A 17,248-nucleotide genomic window follows, 5' to 3' on the forward strand; every position below is an offset into this window, starting at 1 on the left:
AGAAAAGGATCCGGGGATTACAGTGGACAAGAAGCTGGATATGAGTCAACAGTGTGCTCTTGCTGCCAAGAAGGCTAACGGCATATTGGGCTGTATTAGTAGGAGCATTGCCAGCAGATCGACGGACATGATTATTCCCCTCTGTTCAGCACTGGTGAGGCCACACCTTGAGTATTGCATCCAGTTTTGGTCTCCCCACTGCAGAAGGGATGTGGACAAATTGGAGAGAGTCCAGCGGAGGGCAACGAAAATGATCAGGGGGCTGGGGCACATGACTTATGAGGAGAGGCTGAGGGAACGGGGGTTATTTAGTCTGCAGAAAAGAAGAGTGAGGGGGATTTGATAGCAGCCTTCAATTACCTGAAGGGGGGTTCCAAAGAGGATGGAGCTTGGCTGTTCTCAGTGGTGGCAGATGACAGAACAAGGAGCAATGGTCTCAAGTTGCAGTGGGGGAGGTCTAGGTTGGATATTAGGAAACATTATTTCACTAGGAGGGTGGTGAAGCACTGGAATGGGTTACTTAGGGAGGTGGTGGAATCTCCATCCTTAGAGGTTTTTAAGGTCCGACTTAACAAAGCCCTGGCTGAGATGATTTAGTTGGTGTTGGTCCTGCTTTGAGCAGGGGGTTGGACTAGATGATCTCCTGAAGTCTCTTCCAACCCTAATATTCTATGATTTTATGAATAGCAGTATTAATATTATAGCACCATAGTGCTATACATCCTATTAGCATTGCTACGGTCAGCAGTATCGTCAGTTATCGGTAGCATTAGTACCAGCCATGGCATTGCTACGTTCAGCAGTATCGTCAGTTATCAACCAGAGGGAAGTTTGCTTTGACACCAGCCCCTTAATGGAGCTGGGGCAGCAGCTTGGGGAGCAGGAGGGAGACAATTCTGGAGGAGCTGTGCTGCTTTGGGCCAGGTTGACAGGAGACCATAACAAACACATGGCTTTAAATCAGCCATCCAGGGATAACAATCCTGAGTGTGTGGGGAAAGGTGCTGAGGGGAGGGGGCTGAAATTGAAGTAGGAGGAGTGCAACGGGCAGCAGCACCACTCCTAGCTGAGTGCAGCTGGGGGGGCGGGTCACGACGCTGTCTGTGCCGGTTCTGGCCCGGCTTGTGGGGACCACATCAAGGCAGCTGAGTCCGAACTCTCTAATACGTGGGCTTGCTTCCTCCCCTGGGACTGTGTGTGGGCGTCACACACCGCGCCCCACAAAGGGTGGCACAGCTGTAAAGTTCCAGGCGGAGGTCAGCTCTGTTCTAGGGAAAAAAAGGGGCAAGCTGCTAAAAACAGCTCACACGCCCCTGTAATTAAAGTGCTCCTTGTATATGTGAAGGAAAGTGAGTCAAACAAGCTGGAAGCCCGTAGCGACGGAAGAACAGGATTGCATGCAGCTGGTGGGGGGACAGGGGCAGCTAACTCATCTGCCAGTCAGAGATTGAGACCTGGGGTGCAGTGGGAGCAGCGGGGCTGGGGTGGGGTGGTGCCATCTTCCAATTAGGGTAAGTCTTGTGAGGGGAATGCGGTCTAATGATTAGAGCAGAGGGGGTTTGGAGCTAGGACTCCTGGGTTCTATCCCTAGCTCTGGGAGGGGAGTGGGGTCTAGTGGTGAGAGCAGAGGAGGTCCTGCATTCTAGTTCCATCTCTGACACTGATTACATGAAGTATATGCCTTTGGAGTGACCCGATGCATAATCCTGACCAGCCAGCAGCAGCTGTACAGAACAGGGCAGCTCCCCATGGCCCTTCGCCATTTCACAACCAAACGTGAAAATACACCAAAATGTAAACAAGGGTGCGGAGCTGTCATGAAACCCAGCCACCAGCAAGCAGGGCAGCCAAGACATGCTGGGAGAACCTCCGGGAGGAGCGGTGGGGGGGAAGCTTTTGTCGTCACCGGAGACCGAAACCACCAGAGGAGTGCCCTGAAGGGAGAGTGGAGAGGGATTGCTCATGGGCCAGGCTGTGGTCTGAGGGCATTATCCCACCTCTGCTCTGAGCTCATCCCACAAACAGGAGCAGGTCAGGGAAGCAGTTTCACTCCCCATCACCAAGGCAGCTGGGAAGCCCCTCGTCTCTCTCACCATCTAATCCAACTGAAGAAGGCAGGATCTTCCCCCAGACACACCATCCCGAAGGGCAAGGCTCCTGCACTCAGCTTTCCTGGAGGGCCACCCCCAGGGCCCAAACCAAAGAGATGAACACCCCCACATTCTGATAAGCCAGTGCACCCGATCCTGGGGCAACAGCAGTTTCCCCAGCAACTTTAACGGGAGCAGGATCGGGCTCAAAGTGTATTACAGACACAGCATTGGCCCATCCTATGTCCCATGCTTTGGCGTCTATATTTCTTGCCTCTTCTTAGAAGCAACTCAACAGGGAGCAAATTCCATGGTGCCCACAGGCTGCGAGGTAGGCTAAAGACAGTCAGTCAGTCAGTGTGTGTGTGTGTGAGAGAGAGAGAGAGAGAGAGAGAAAATAAAACAGGGCAAGGAAAAGGCAGAGAGAAAATGAGTGAGAATGTGTGTGGAAGAGGAACAGAAGACTGGTCTACACAGGGAACTTACAGCAGCAAAACTCCATCTCTCAGGGATGTGAAAAATCCACACTTCTGAGAGATGTGGCCAGTGTTCCCTCTAATTTTTTATGTCCATGTGCGGGACGAATTTTGTTATGTGCACCAATATGGAGGTGATGTGTGTCACGACCCTGTGTGACACAGCACCTCCATATTAGTGCGCACAACAAAATTCATGTGGTGGGGGTGGGGCCGAGGGGTTCAGAGTGTGGGAGGGGGCTCTGGGCTGGGGTGAGGGTTGGGGTGGAGGGGGAGGGTTCTGGCTGGGAGGGTTCGGGGTGGAGGAGGGGGCTCAGGGCTGGGGCAGCAGGTTGAGGTTGGGGGGGAGGGTGAGGACTCTGGCTGAGGGTGCAGGCTCTGGGGCGGAGCTGGGGATGAGGGGTACGGGAGGGGGCTCAGGGCTGGGGCAGAGGGTTGGGGAGATGAGGGCTCTGACCGGGGGTGCAGGCTTAGGGCCAGGGATGAGGGGGCCGGGGTGCGGGAGGGGGCTCAGGGCTGGGGCAGAGGATTGGGGTGCGGGCTCTGGGGTGGGGCCGGGGATGAGGGGTTTGGGCTGCAGGCTGCCCAGGGGCTGCAGTGGGGAGAGAGGACTCCCCTCAGCCCTTTCGCCGCAGCAGCTCGGGGCTGGGGGAGAAGTGCCTCTCCCCAGCTGCGGCAGCTCCGATGGGGCTGGGCCAGGCCAAGGGAGGGGCTCCTTTTCCCTGGCTGGGGCTTAACAGGCAGCCACGTGGCCACGCAGCTTAGAGGGAATTTAGGATGTGGCTATACTGACCTAACCCCTGGGGCAGATGGCGTTAGGTTGATGGAAGAATTCTTCCGTTTATCTAGCTGCTGCCTCTTAGGGACTGGGTTACTGCCACGATGGGGAAACCGCTCCCATCGCTGTCGTTAATCCACCTCTCCGAGAGGTCTGCGTAACTCGAGGGTATGGCCTTTTCACACCCCGACCCATGTTGTCATTAAACCCACCTCCTTTTCTAGTGCAGACCAGGTCTGACGCACTGTGGCAGTGTAGACATACCCCGAGAGAGAGAAAATGAAAGAACGAGAGGAAGAGGGAACGGAGGAAAATGAAAAAGAATGAGAACCAGGCGCTGAGACAGAGAGAGGCTGTGCAAGCAGCTTGGGCTCTCTCCCCCCACAGGTCGGGACTCTGCCATTAATGAACGGAATCTTTCCCTGCTCCTGTTACCATATGGACGTGTTTAAATCTGGAAAGGGGAGCATGCGGGGGGAGGGGGAGCGGGGGCTTTTATTTCTCGATGGTTTCCATCCTGTCATCTTGAGTGATCTGCAGGCATGCTTTCCTGGCCCTGTGGAGTTATTGTTACACGTTTCACCCAGTTGGCAGGGACCCTCATCTGGCAGCCAGGGCAAAGACGGGAGAGGCAACAGAATTTAAAAGAGCAGCACAAGGCAAGGCAGATGGGACATTCTCTACCAGCAGCAGCAGCACCACCACCATGTGCGGCAAATCATCCTAGAGGATGCTCCATGTCCAGCCTTTTTCCTCCTCAAAAGGCTTTGGCTGGAGATGGAAAATAAGTGATGAAATTTCAGGGCCGGCTCCGCAATGAGTAACCATGGGGCGAGTTGCCAATGACCCTGGGAATATGAATCATGAGGGAGCAGCCCAAGCGTCTGTCCCATATCGAGTCCCCGGGGCCCAGCTTTCACGAAAAAAAATGTGACGAGCAACTGTGATTATGCAAAGTTCTTGATGGAGGGCCAGGACCTCTCGGCAATCAAGGCTGCTGTGGCTCTGCAGATGCCACTTCACCCAGTGATGGGCAGATGTCCAGCTTCCCAGATCAGCAGGACACTGTTCAAAAGCCTCCCCTCCTTCGGGGGTGCCTGAAGGCTTGTGTCCAACTGGTGGAGAATTCTGCAGAATTCACCCGGAATTTCCATCCTCTCCTGGTTAAGAGAAGATGGATGTGTGCATCCCCCACTGCCCTGAATTGGAGCTGAGAGTCCTCAACACCTCTGCAAAGAGGGGTCCCGAGTTGGGCACCAAAAGCCAAAGGCACCTCAAATTATTATGGTAGCACCTAGAGATTGGGGCATCATTGAGAGGAGTTTACAACCTAACTCAGAAAAGGAAGGTGAAACAGCGAGGTGAAGTGACTTGCCCAAGGTCACCCAGACCATCAGTGGCAGAGCTGGGAACAGAACCAAGACCCCTCCCATTGGTTCAGGCTGCCCTAACTAGCGACTTTTGAAAACGTGAGCTGGTAGGACCAAGGTGCTTAGTTAGGATGCTGCAGGCTCTGATTCAGCAAAGCACTTAAGCACCTGCCCATCTTTATGCACCTGGGTAGTCCTGCTGACGTCAGTGCAACAGACTGGGGCACATGCTTCTGCACCTGCTGAATGGGGGCCTAAGCCTGGCTGGTCTCACTGAATCTGCTGACACCCAGCAGAGGAAGGGAGCCCCCATACTAACTCAGGCCTGACTCTGGACCTGACTCCTGGACCCCGTCCTGTTATACTCCATGGTAAATAGCTAGAGGGACCTGCCTCCATGACAGATAACAGGTGGTTTGGGTAGGTTGGTTCATGCCATCTGGGGAACATTGTGTGTCTCTTACGAAAGCAAGACCCAGCAGCACGTCCCAGGCAGCATGGATGAAGCTGGCAATAGTACCGGCTGAAACATGCCAGGCAGCAACACAAACACAGAGCAACGAGAAACTGCACCAGCTGCACCTTCATAGCCTGCAGTGACACACGTCTGCAAAGCATGCACCGACGGGCTCGGCTGAAAGGAATTCACAACCTGGGATTCACCTGCCGAGCCAACCTCCCCGGGGAAAAGACTGACAAGACCAACAGCAGCAACAAAAGGAGGGATAATCTGGAGCCCACAGGCTCAGCAGAGGACATCGTCAGCTCATAGCATGCAAGGACGCAACTCGCTGGGAGGTGGGCTGTGGCGCAGTGCAGTCAGGCTGCGGCGGCAAATCCAGATGTGGCGCCGCTGGCTCGCTCCCAGTGATCCGTGAGATACAGTAATTAGCGATTTGTATTTTCAAAGCCCTTTCCCTGGCTGCGGCTGTGTCAGAAGGCGAACTTCTCCTAAGGGGATTTCTCATGCATTCAATCAGGATTCAAACACGGCTTGCTGCAAGTGAGAATACATTCTGTGCATCTCTCTCTCTCTCTGCTCCAATGCGCCTCGGAGGAGACCCCAGCTTTGCGATCACAGAGGGGGTAGGAGAATCATTCATGGCATGGGAGATGGGATGAGATACACCTGACCTGCAGAAACTGGGGCTGAAGAGCAGGAAACGTTTGGTAATGAGGAAGAGCCTCATGAGTTTGAAACATTGAAACCCAGATGGGACAAAACCCTGTAGAATATACGGCAGGGAACAATCCTGCATTGGCAAGAGCAGAAGACACAGGAGAGGCCTCAATACTACAGCTAAATGGTTATCTTAGAGCTGGGTATCGTTATTAAATAGAGCTTTTTGATTTCTCCTTTCTTCCTCTCTCTCTCCCCATGCTAGTACCCAGGCACCCTATTCTATGGCTTTCCATAATGGCTGTGGATGAGGAATTACTGAATCAGGGATGAAGAAGGGAAGCGTGGGAGGCAGGTGTGTGCAGCTTGGGAGAGCATAGCCTTCTCCCCAGGACAATGAGGGGTTTTCCAGGCCCAGCGCTGCACTTCCCCTGCCTTTCTAAGGTAAACACTCAACTCCTACTCCTGACTCCTAGGAGGCAGCCGGCTGTGGCCAGCCCTTGTAAGTGCTGCCAGGACTATTTTGACAGAGTTGTTGTTTGCTTGGGCCTGCCCTGGGATGGGCTTTTACTGGAGTATTAGCTCAGGCTGATTCAGGAGCTCCCTCTGGCACAGCCCCCTGAAGGATGCTGCCTCCACATGGGACCTCGAGCAGGATGTGCCTTGAGATTCTGAAGGAATGTCCCAAAGGCACCGAGCCTCCCTGAGACGATTATTTTTCCTCTCCTCAGTGCCCTTGGCTGCAGGCTTCCCTGCTAGAGGCTGCACCTCCCAACCCATTTCCCCACCTCGTCTGCCATCAGTGGACTTCCTGCAGGGTGACCAAGGTGGCTGCTTCTCTCTCTGGCCGCTCTCCATCTCCCCTCTGGCCACTGCACGTTGTCAGCAGCCCCGACTGCCTAATCTAGGCCAGGACTTGTGGGAGAGCTTGTGTGGGGACACTGGGTAGCACCGGCTGGGAAGCAAGAGAGACCTGTAGGGTCTGTCTGTGCCCAGATGCCTTAGGAGAATACCCTCCTGGCTTTCCCTCAGAGGGGGGAGATGGTGAACCTCCCTAGAGCCACAGCCGGCTCATCACCTGGCACACACAGACAAGGGATCCCTCCTTGGGGCTTAGGGGTCTAATTCTGCAGCTCCTCAGGAGCTGCTCACCTGCAGAAGCCTGAGTCAAGGAATTTTCTCTGCCTCCTCCTGCGAATTCCCTCCCTATTACATGCCCTGGCTTCTTTAACCCCCATCCCCCAAGAGAGGCATCTGGTCCCCTCAGGCTTCTTCCCAGGGCAGAACGGACAATTATCCTAGCCCAACCTGGCCAACAAGCCAGCAGAGAGTGCCCAACTGGGAATCTCATCCTAGCCTGTATGCCTGACGCAATGAGTGAGGCTCATCCCTGTGGCAGGTCCACAGGGCATCAAAGAGGGCTCGGGCTTTCACAAAGAAGTTACAGTAGGAGAGGCCAGGCCTAGACAAATTAGAGGATTGGGCCAAAAGAGATCTGATCAGGTTCAAAAAGGACAAGTGCAGAGTCCTGCACTTAGGACGGAAGAATTCCAGGCACTGCTACAGACTAGAGACGGAATGGCTAGGCAGCAGTTCTGCAGAAAAGGGCCTAGGGGTTACAGTGGACGAGAAGCTGGATATGAGTCAACAGTGTGCCCTTGTTGCCAAGAAGGCTAACGGCATTTTGGGCTGCATAAGTAGGGGCATTGCCAGCAGATCGAGGAACGTGATCATTCCCCTCTATTCAACACTGGTGAGGCCTCATCTGGAGTACTGTGTCCAGTTTTGGGCCACACTACAAGGAGGATGTGGAAAAATTGGAAAGAGTCCAGTGGAGCACAACAAAAATGATTAGGGGGCTGGAGCGGATGACTTACGAGGAGAGGCTGAGGGAGCTGGGATTGTTTAATCTCCAGAAGAGAAGAACGAGGGGAGATTTGATAGCTGCTTTCAACTACCTGAAGGGGGGCTCCAAAGAGGATGGATCTAGACTGTGCTCAGTAGTAGCAGATGACAGAACAAGGAGTAATGGTCTCAAGTTGCCCTGGGGGGAGGTTTAGGTTGGATATTAGGAAAGTCTTTTTCACTAGGAGGGTGGTGAAACACTGGAATGGGTTACCTAGGGAGGTGGTGGAATTTCCATCCTTAGAGGTTTTTAAGGCCCGACTTAACAAAGCCCTGGCTGGGATGATTTAGTTGGTGTTGGTCCTGCTTTGATCAGGGGGTTGGACTAGATGACCTCCTGAGGTCTCTTCCAACCCTAATATTCCATGATTCTATGTGCACATGGGCTGAGCAAGTGAATGAAGCAACATCTCCTCGGACTCTTACCTGGAGAAGGTGTTCCTGGCATAGTGCATGATGCTGTCGAAATCATACGTCTCGCCCAGGGACTCCACCTCTTCGGGCTCCATCTTCAAGAAGTTATACTCCTGCCCTGCGGAAACCGGGGGAGACAGAGATATGAATAAAACAAGGGAGGCAACAGCAGGAGGGGAAGGGCTTGGGAACCTGGATAAACCTTGAGCATGGGCTGATTACTGCCAGCTACCTCCCATGCCGGGCATGGGGCAGAAGGGAAGGGGAGGATAGACGAAGAGAACAGTGGAGAGGAGTGTAGAAGAGAGGAGTGCAGGGGCCTTTACCTGGTTGGATGTTCTCCCGGACGATGGACACGTGGTCATCCCGGTCTGGGCGCGTGTGCTCGTGCCAGAAGCCGATGACGTGACCCAGCTCATGAACCACGATACCGAACTTGTCACAGTTTTTGCCAATGGAGATGGCCTGGGGTCCCCCTCCTCTGTGGCCCACGTAGGAGCAGCACCTGGGGTGGGTGGGGAGGAGGAATAAGAGCCCCATCGAACCCCATGCGTAGCAGGAATGAGATCAGCCAGCCAATCAGCAACTCTCCTTAACTCTTCGATCACTGCCATTTCTGAGGGCAGGGCTCAGGGGGAGGTGCCGATATGCCAGTCTCCAAAGGGTTAATGGCCTTAAAGCTATGAACTTCCCTGGCGCTAAATGACCTGGGGTTAGAGTTAGGGTTCCATCCATCATCCTAGGATCCCTAGATGGGCAGGGGTTTGCAATCGCATGATGGAAGGTCGGGAGTAACCTGCGATCGTGGGGATACCCCACCTCCTCCTCCCATGACTGAGGCACATCTGGGAGCTGGGTGGAGTAGGGAGCGCCCCGCTCTGACCGTGGGGAAATCATGACCCTTTGAATGGTTTGGAACTCAGCGGGGCCGTAAGTGTTAGCGCTGTAACGTCTCCACAAGAGGCAGCACATCTGGAAAAGCATTACCCTCTGGAAACTTTGAATGGCCTGCCCAGGTTTTATTTAAATGAGAGCCTGTGTGACTTTAACGCGAGTAGGGTCTAGTCGGAAACTGGGAAGGCTCAGCACGTCCCACAGGGCTGAGAGGCCTGCAGCTGCCTGTGGGATGGAAAAGTGAAAGCTGGAAAAGTGAATGTCACCAGCAAGGGGGGGAAGCTGCCCCAGGTGGGGATGGGGGAACCAGTTTGGATGGAGTAAGACCTGGCCTGGATCTTTGCCTGGGACCAGTTCAGGGTTAACCCCTAAGAGCAATTGCGTTTCCTTTCTGCAGCTCTGCGCTCTGGCCGGGACTGGAACTAGAAGAGCCAAAATACCACCAGGAAGGCTCCTTGGCCAGACTCCAGAGGCTCCAAGAGCTCTGACGAGGTCTGCAGGAGCATCCGTGCTGCTGGTTGCTGCTCTGAACCAAACCCCAGGATGCACCCGCCACTTGGGGCCAGCAAGGAGAACTCTGCACTCAGTGGGCCAGACTGCTTCACCTCCCCTGAAGTCATTGGACGCACCCTGGTCTATACTCCCATTAAAGTCAATGGGGAGATACTCACTGGCTTCAGCGGGAGTTGGCCAGTTCCCAATGGGATCAGAATCTGGCCCCGTGGCTCAGGATGTATGGACATTTCCTGGGTGATGGTTCTAACACCTTGCACTTTGTGACATGTCTCTCTCTCCCCTGCGATTAGAGGTGGGTCCTCGGGGAATGCCCTATGTTTGTCTACTCCTCTCCTTAAAGATTTGTGGAGTCAGCCAAAGCCACACCGGGCTGACTAGCCGCAGAGAGGCGCTTTCTCCTTTTGGAGGCCTGAATGTGCTGCCAGCAAATCAAGGTAAAATGTATACTTTAGGGCCTGATCCGGTGAGGTACTGCGCACCTCCTCTCAGCTGCTCAGTGCTCTCAGCTCAGCATGCAGGCTTCTAGCGAATCCAGCTGCCTCATTCAATAGCACACCTTATTCTATAGCTATGCATGCCTGAGGTGGAAGAGGAAGAACTGGATCTGAACAAAGCAAGCGACCAAGAAGCTGAACCCACTGTCACTTAACGAAGGGGTGAATGAATCCTAGGACCTGAGAGAGCCATGCTTTGGCATTGCTACTTATGCTGGCCAATAGGGGCTGCTCCGGAGCACGACCAAGTTCATCACTCCTGCTCCTCCACCTCTGCAGTGCACCAAGTCCCTGCTGGTTTCCCACCAAGAGGCTTCATTCCTGGGTAATGAGCAGGGCTCCTGGCTGTTACTGCCTGGCTGTGGGAGGAGGGTGGTTTCATTGCTCCTCTGTGGATTGACTCTGCTCAACCAAATATTATGCCCCAGAGGATTAATTAATAACCGTGCTTTATTGCATTTGTACCACACGCAGGTACGGGAGGAGAAGGCGGCATTCACGCAGCTCCAGCACTTGGGCTGGGGGGAGCTCCAAGCAAAAGCTGCCTCCCCAGCTCACCACATCTGCTGAGCACAAGCAGCACCTGCCATGCCGGGGAGCAGCCCTCCTTCCAGCTAGAGTTGACTTCTGCCTTGATGTGGAGATGGAACAAAGCAGGTTGGCCCCATCCTGTCTACCCAGCCTGGCCAGCCCAGGATTGATCCATGCAGTAGGCTAGCTGAAGGCCTGCAGAATCCAGCACTTCCCCTGGGGAGGCTGTTCCACAGCCTGATACATCTCCCTGTCAGGAAACATTTGCTGAGAGCCAGCCTTCATTTTCCCTTGCTTAATTTCATCTTATTTCAGCCCCCACCCCAAAGACTCTCCTCCTTTCTCGCTGACTATGCAGACAGCTATCGCATCCCCCACCTACTTTTCACTGCTGCTTCACCAGAATAATCAGACTGGGTTGTTTGAATCCATCCTCATTGTTCTACCATATTTTCCAATTTGCAGGCATATGCACACTGTGTACAAACGGGTCTGTGAATCACAGGAACATAGGGACCACCTAACTAGGTCAAAGCAGAGCTCCACCTAACCAAGAGCGTGGTCTCCAGCAGTGACCAGCACCAGGTGTTTCAGAGGATGGTGCATAAAACTCTGCAAAAGGCCAATGTGGGATACCCTGCCCTCCAAGAAGGGATAACCTGCCCTCCAAGAAGGGATAACCTGCCCTGAAGCATGAAGATTTCTCTCTCTTCCCAAGCTCTTGTTTTATTTTTTTCTTACTACTAGGACTCTGACTAGTCTTATTATCCATATACAAATCTCCAATCCTTTTTTCAACCTGCTAAACTCTTGGCCTCAAATATATCATGTGGCAATGAGTTCCACAGCGTAACTGTGTGGCAATGTGTTTCCTCTTATCCTGCCAGGAGGGCCAACTTGGGCAACTCCAATATGTATTGCTGTATTGAAAGGATCTTTGCACCCAGCTCCTTAAAAAAGAAATTCCCAAATCAGGCACAAAGGGCTAGATCCTCAAAGTAATGTAGGTGCCTAAGTTCCATTTATTTCAATGGGAGTTAGGTGCCTAAATACCCTTTGAGGATCAGGACCAAAGTTTCTACTGAGCTAGGGCACAGCAAACTCTGCTAGGCAGCGTTTCAATGCCAAGATACCTAACTGGGTCTAATTAGCGCTCCCACAAGCCACCACTCTGTTCACCGGCAGCTGAGTGTCATCGCACAGGGGAGGAGTCCATCCCTACCTCTGACAAATGGATCCCTGCCACATCTGGCCCCAGAGCCTGACCTCCCCCAACCTGGCACTAGAGCAGAGCACTGACACACTCTGCATCTGGAAAGGATCGCTGCGTACCAGCTGAACGATCACAAGCAGTGACCCCAACAGACGGGACTGCACCGGAATGGCACATGTGGTCTGCTTCTAGCACTGGGCCTGGGCCTGCAGCAAGAAGACCTGTTAACTTTAATGAGACCGTCTGGGTAGGCAAGGACTGCAGGATTGGACCCCATAGCATGCAATGGTATATTATGGACCTGCTCTTTCAAATGAGGGAGAGTCAGATAAGCAGCATAGTCTAGTGGTTAAGGTACTAGAGTGGGACTCCAGAGATCCGCGTTCTATCCCTGGCTCTGCCACTGCGCTGCTGGCTGACCTTGGACAAGTCACTGCCCTGCTCTATGCCTCAGTTTCCGCTCCTACTTTTTGTCTAGTCCTGTCTTTTCCGATTGTAAGCTCTTGGGGGCAGGGACTGACTCTCACCATGTGCATGTACAGCACCTAGCACAGTGGGGCCCCAACACAGATTGTGGCTTCTAGGCCTTGCTGTAATGAAAAGAATAAAATTTCCACTGGCTGCCTGCAACTTGGAGGCCTGATTCTCTCCTCGCTTTTACACTACGTAGCTACTTGACTTCAGCAGAGTTACACCAGTGTGAGAGGAGAGTCAGGCCCTTTGTACGCACTGCCAAGCCAGGCACCCACATTTCAAACTTGGCTCATAATTTTCTGCCACCTTTCCTCTGAATTCCGATTTGCCAATGTCTTTTATAATTAAAACCATGATTCTTAATCCAAGGCCCTCCTTTCGCCCCTTCCATTGGAGGATCTCAAAGCACTTGACAGAACGAGTCCTCCCAGTCCCCTGCGGGGGCAGGCCCATGCTGTCATCACTACTGGGCAGATGTGGAAACTGAGGTCCTGGGTGGCAAAGTGATGTGCCCAAGTCCACCCAGCAAGTCAGAAGCGGATTAGCGCACCGGTGCTTTAATCACTAGGCAATGCTGCCCTACTTGTTAGGCTGGGGTTTCCAAAGGGGTCCTATGGGAGCTCAGCTTCTATTGAATTTCAAAGTGAAGTAGGTACCTAACTCCCCTGGACTACTTTGAAAATCTCAGCCTCAGTTCCCAGTTTGGGCAATTCTGTCCAGGGCACAATGTCCCCCTGGGCTCTAGTGAACGAGAACCACCTCCTGCCCGGCAGCGGCCTCAGCCCCACTCACCCACATGGCCTGTGCGTGAACACTATGTAGCTCTCCTCAGCATTGCGCTCCAAGAACGTGACGCAGGTGTGCTTCTCCCAGTGGCGCATGGCCTGCCGGAAAATTGCCCGCTGGCTGCCTGCAAGAGAGGCAGGAGGAGACCAGGAGTTCAGCTCCTTACACTCTAAGCCCCATGGGCTTTTTGTTCTCTGTTTGTACAGCACCTAACACCAGGGGGCCCTGGGCCATAACTAGAGCTCCCAGGTGCTACGATAATAAATAATCACAATAGGCCCTGCTGAGGTGGGTGAGGAGCAGCACAGGAACACATCTGAGCCGGACTTGTCGCAGGGGTCCTACAGCACCTGACAGAGCAACGTGCTGGATTTTCAAAGGAGCCCAGCACCCAGCAGTTCCTGTTGTTCTCAGTGGAAGCAGTTGCATGCACAATCCACAGGTCTCTTACCAAGGGAGGCAAGAGTCATCATTAGGGCTTTACCAAATTCACGACTGTGAAAAATGCGTCACAGACCATGAAATCTGGTCTTTTGTGTACAGTAACTTTCCACTTAGCGTCCTCTCGCTTAACGTTGTTTCGATCTTACGTCCCTGGTCAATTACAGAACATGCTCCATTTAAAATTGTGCAATACTTCGCTATAACGTCGTTTGGCTGCCTGCTTTGTCCACAGCTGGCAGCCCCCCTATCAGCTCCCCTATGCCCCCCCCCCAGCGCCTCCCACCCGCCGGCAGACCCCACGGATCAGCGCCTTCCCCTTCCTCCCCCCGCCTCCTGCCCGCGGCAATCAGCTGGCTTGCGGCGTTCAGGAGGGAGGGTGGAGGAGCGAGGACTCGAGGCGCAAGCTCCCCCTCCCTCCCCTCCTTCCTGAATACCACAAGCCAGCTGATTGCCCCGGGCAGGAGGCAGGGGAGGGAGGGGGGAGAAGTGAGGACATGGCGTGCGGTGTTAAGGGGGAGGAGGGGGGGGAAGAAGAGGCGGGTTAAGGGTTGGGACTTGGGGGAAGGGGTGGCGAGGGCAGGCTGAGGGTTGAGCCCCCCGCCCCTGGTGCTTGCAGAGTAGGGGAAGCTGCCGCTCCTGCTGCGCAACGTGCTTCTCTTAGCCTACAGCACCTTCAGCCTCCTTGCCTGCCTCATTGTCTCCAGTGCCAGTGGACTGTGCTTGTGTGGGGTAAGGCGGGGGCACCTCCCAACTATAGTACTGTACTCTATGGCAAAAAAAAATATCCCTGGAACCTAACCCCCCCCCCCCCCCATTTACATTCATTCTTATGGGGAAATTGGATTCGCTTAACATCGTTTCACTGAAAGTCGCATTTTTCAGGAACATAACTACAACGTTAAGTGAGGAGTTACTGTACTTTTACCCTACACCATACAGATTTCACCAGCATTTCTCAAACTGGGAGTCCCGACCCAAAAGGAGGTCACGGGGGGAGGCGGAGAGGGGGTTTACAAGGTTATTGTAGGGGGTCGTGATATTGCCTGCCTTACTTCACTGCTGCCTTCAGAGCAGGGCCGGCTCCAGGGTTTTGGCCGCCCCAAGCAGCCAAAAAAAAAAAAGCCGCAATCGCGATCTGCGGCGGCAATTCGGCGGGAGGTCCTTTGCTCCCAGCGGGAGTGAGGACCGCCGAATTGCCGCCAAATACCTGGACGTGCCGCCCCTCTCCGGAGCGGCCGCCCCAAGCACCTGCTTGCCAGGCTCGTGCCTGGAGCCGGCCCTGCTTCAGAGCTGGGTGGCCAGAGAGCGGCGGCTTCTGGCCAGGCGCTCAGCTCTGAAGGCAGTCCCCGCCAGCAGCAGCAGAGATGTAAGGGTGGCAATACCATACCATGCCATCCTTACTTCTGCACTGCTGCTGGTGGCAGCAGTGCCTTCAGAGCTGGGCTCCTGGCCAGCAGCTGCCACTCTCCGGCCACCCAGCTCTGAAGGCAGCAGTGCCGCCAGCAGCATAGCAGAAGTAAGGATGGCAATACCGCAACCCCCCTACAATAACCTTGTTACCCCCCTCACCTCTTTTGGGTCAGGACCTCTACAGTTACAACACTGTGAAATATTTAAGTATCTGAAATCATGACATTTTTTAAATCCTATGACTGTGAAATTGACTGGGCCCTAGTCATCATCAGCCCCATTTTAACAGACTGGGAAACTGATGCACATGGAGGGGAAGCCACTCAGAAAGTCCCATAGCAAGTTGAGAGCAGAGCTGGGAATAGAACCCAGGTGTCCTGATGCCCAATCCCCTGCTCTAACCACTGGACCGCACTGCTGCTATGTCAGAGCCCTTCTCTCCTCAGCAATAGAGGGTGAGAAAGGAAAACAGCCTGGCAAGGAAATGTGCGCTCTGGGCGTACTGAGCCAGGGGGCCCAGCACGTGCCGATCACCCCCACTCACCACTGAAGTTCCCGCTGATCACGTAGGGAATGACCCCATCCGGCCACACCCTCTCATGACGGGAAGTGGCGGCACGGCGGCTTCGAGACCGCAGCTGTCCCTGCCTCCATTGCCTCTTCTGCTGCCTCCTGGACTTCAGGCTGGTGCTGTTGGTGCTGATTCCTGGGGGCATGAGAGCAGCGAAGGCATGGGGTGTGACCATGGAAGCATCTCATTTAGTCCTGGTGACCTGACTGTCCCCAGGCCAAATTCCTCCCTGGTGTAACACCACTGACTTCAGTGACGCCAGCGATGGACCTGGCCCAACGAACCCAACACACCAGACCGATCAATAATCCCTGCTCCATTACATCTGTTCTGGGGTGATGAATCCAAGGCCCAGTTTGAGGTCATGAGAACAGGGACTACGATGAGACCACCGAACTCATTTCAGGAATGAGTCTACATCACACTTCACAGGATGTGACCACCCCGCTAGCCCAGATTATAGGCAGGATGGACTAATTACTCGTCTAGCATGGCCTTCGCCAAAGCCACCAGTTCTCTACAGCGCCGAGGAGACAGCGGCTTTGGTCCCTCTTGAGCTGGATCGGGTCGGGGCAGAGCAGAGGCCAGCTAGTGCCCCCGGGATCTCAAGCGACGTGTGCTTGGCTTGGGAATCACAGCCGTTCCAAAATTTTGCCTGTCTCTGTAAGAAAATGAAATAAAAGCAGCTGGGGCACACCAAGTTCTTTGCCTCCAAATAGTCTGGAATGCTGCCATCAAAGGGCTCAGGGAAGATGCTACCTGTCGGGATGGGCCAGGGTTGCGATGGGACATGGCGTGGCCAAGGCCGCACAGACGGGCCTCCTGGCAAGGAGACAGGGCACGGGCTTGCTGATTTCGCGACGGACAGTATCCAGGACAGGAGTCAAAGGAGAGCGAGTTGCCACAAAGCCGCCCCCACGTCTGTGGGAAAGGGCGTAGGCACTGGGGTTATGCTGTGTCCTTAGCTCTGCCCTGGGACCAGGGCCGGCTCCAGGCACCAGCGTAGCAAGCAGGTGCTTGGGGCAGCCAATTCAAAGGGGCGGCACTCTGTCCGGTATCGAGGCGGCACGCCTGGTTCTTCAGCGGAAATTTGGCAACAGGTCCCTCACTCCCTCTCTTCCTCTTTGAGCTGCTGCCAAATTGCTGCCGAAGAGGAAGAGAGGGAGGACCCGCCACCGAACTGCCGCAGAAGAAGCGGCACGGTTGAGCTGTCGCTGAAGTGCTGCCGCTAGTTTTTTTGTTTGTTTTTTTTTGCCGCTTGGGGTGGCAGAAAAGCCGGAGCCGGCCCTGCCTGGGACCCCGACTGGTTCATAGGAAGAGATTTTTCAAGAGTGACTTTGGATGCCCAATTCAAGATGCTGTAAAGGGGCCAGTCACCAGAGGGCGGGGGCTCAACACTGTCTGAAAGTCAGGCCCCTTTGGATGGTCTCGGACCGAGCACCTGAGAACAGAGGTATCCCAAGGACTAATCACTTTACAGAATCTCAGCCAGAACGGACCACGGGGCCCACTTTGGTGCATGAGGTAGGAGAAACTACAGATGGAGAAAACCTGTTAGTTCCCGACTGGTCCATTGCCCCCAGGGCCCATGGCAGGACTGCCCCCTCTATTTCCCAGCGCTTTGCCTAGCCCAGCTATTACAGTTCCAAGCAATGGGGCATCTGCTCTTCTCTTTGGGGAGAGTCTCCCCACAGCCTAATAGATCCCACTGCCAGGGAGACAGCAAGACTCGAGGATAGATCCCCAGGAACTCCAGGGGAAT

At 54.2% G+C, this 17,248-nt stretch overlaps 1 protein-coding gene across 7 annotated transcripts in view; it reads right to left on the reverse strand.

Annotated features, from left to right (window-relative positions):
• BMP1 (bone morphogenetic protein 1) overlaps positions 1 to 17,248 on the reverse strand; it is an 83,231-nt gene that overhangs the window by 29,040 nt on the left and 36,943 nt on the right. For all 7 annotated transcript variants that reach the window (XM_005285113.5, XM_005285112.5, XM_065584568.1 and 4 more), the window contains exons 3-6: positions 15,460 to 15,621; positions 13,068 to 13,185; positions 8,480 to 8,658; positions 8,166 to 8,271 (exon numbers count right to left, since the gene is read on the reverse strand). In XM_005285113.5, coding sequence (XP_005285170.2) covers positions 8,166 to 8,271; positions 8,480 to 8,658; positions 13,068 to 13,185; positions 15,460 to 15,621 — 565 coding nt within the window. The remainder of the gene's footprint in view (positions 1 to 8,165; positions 8,272 to 8,479; positions 8,659 to 13,067; positions 13,186 to 15,459; positions 15,622 to 17,248) is intronic.

The sequence above is a fragment of the Chrysemys picta genome, chromosome 2 (assembly GCF_011386835.1).
Source record: "Chrysemys picta bellii isolate R12L10 chromosome 2, ASM1138683v2, whole genome shotgun sequence".
In the NCBI taxonomy this organism is placed as follows: domain Eukaryota; kingdom Metazoa; phylum Chordata; order Testudines; family Emydidae; genus Chrysemys; species Chrysemys picta.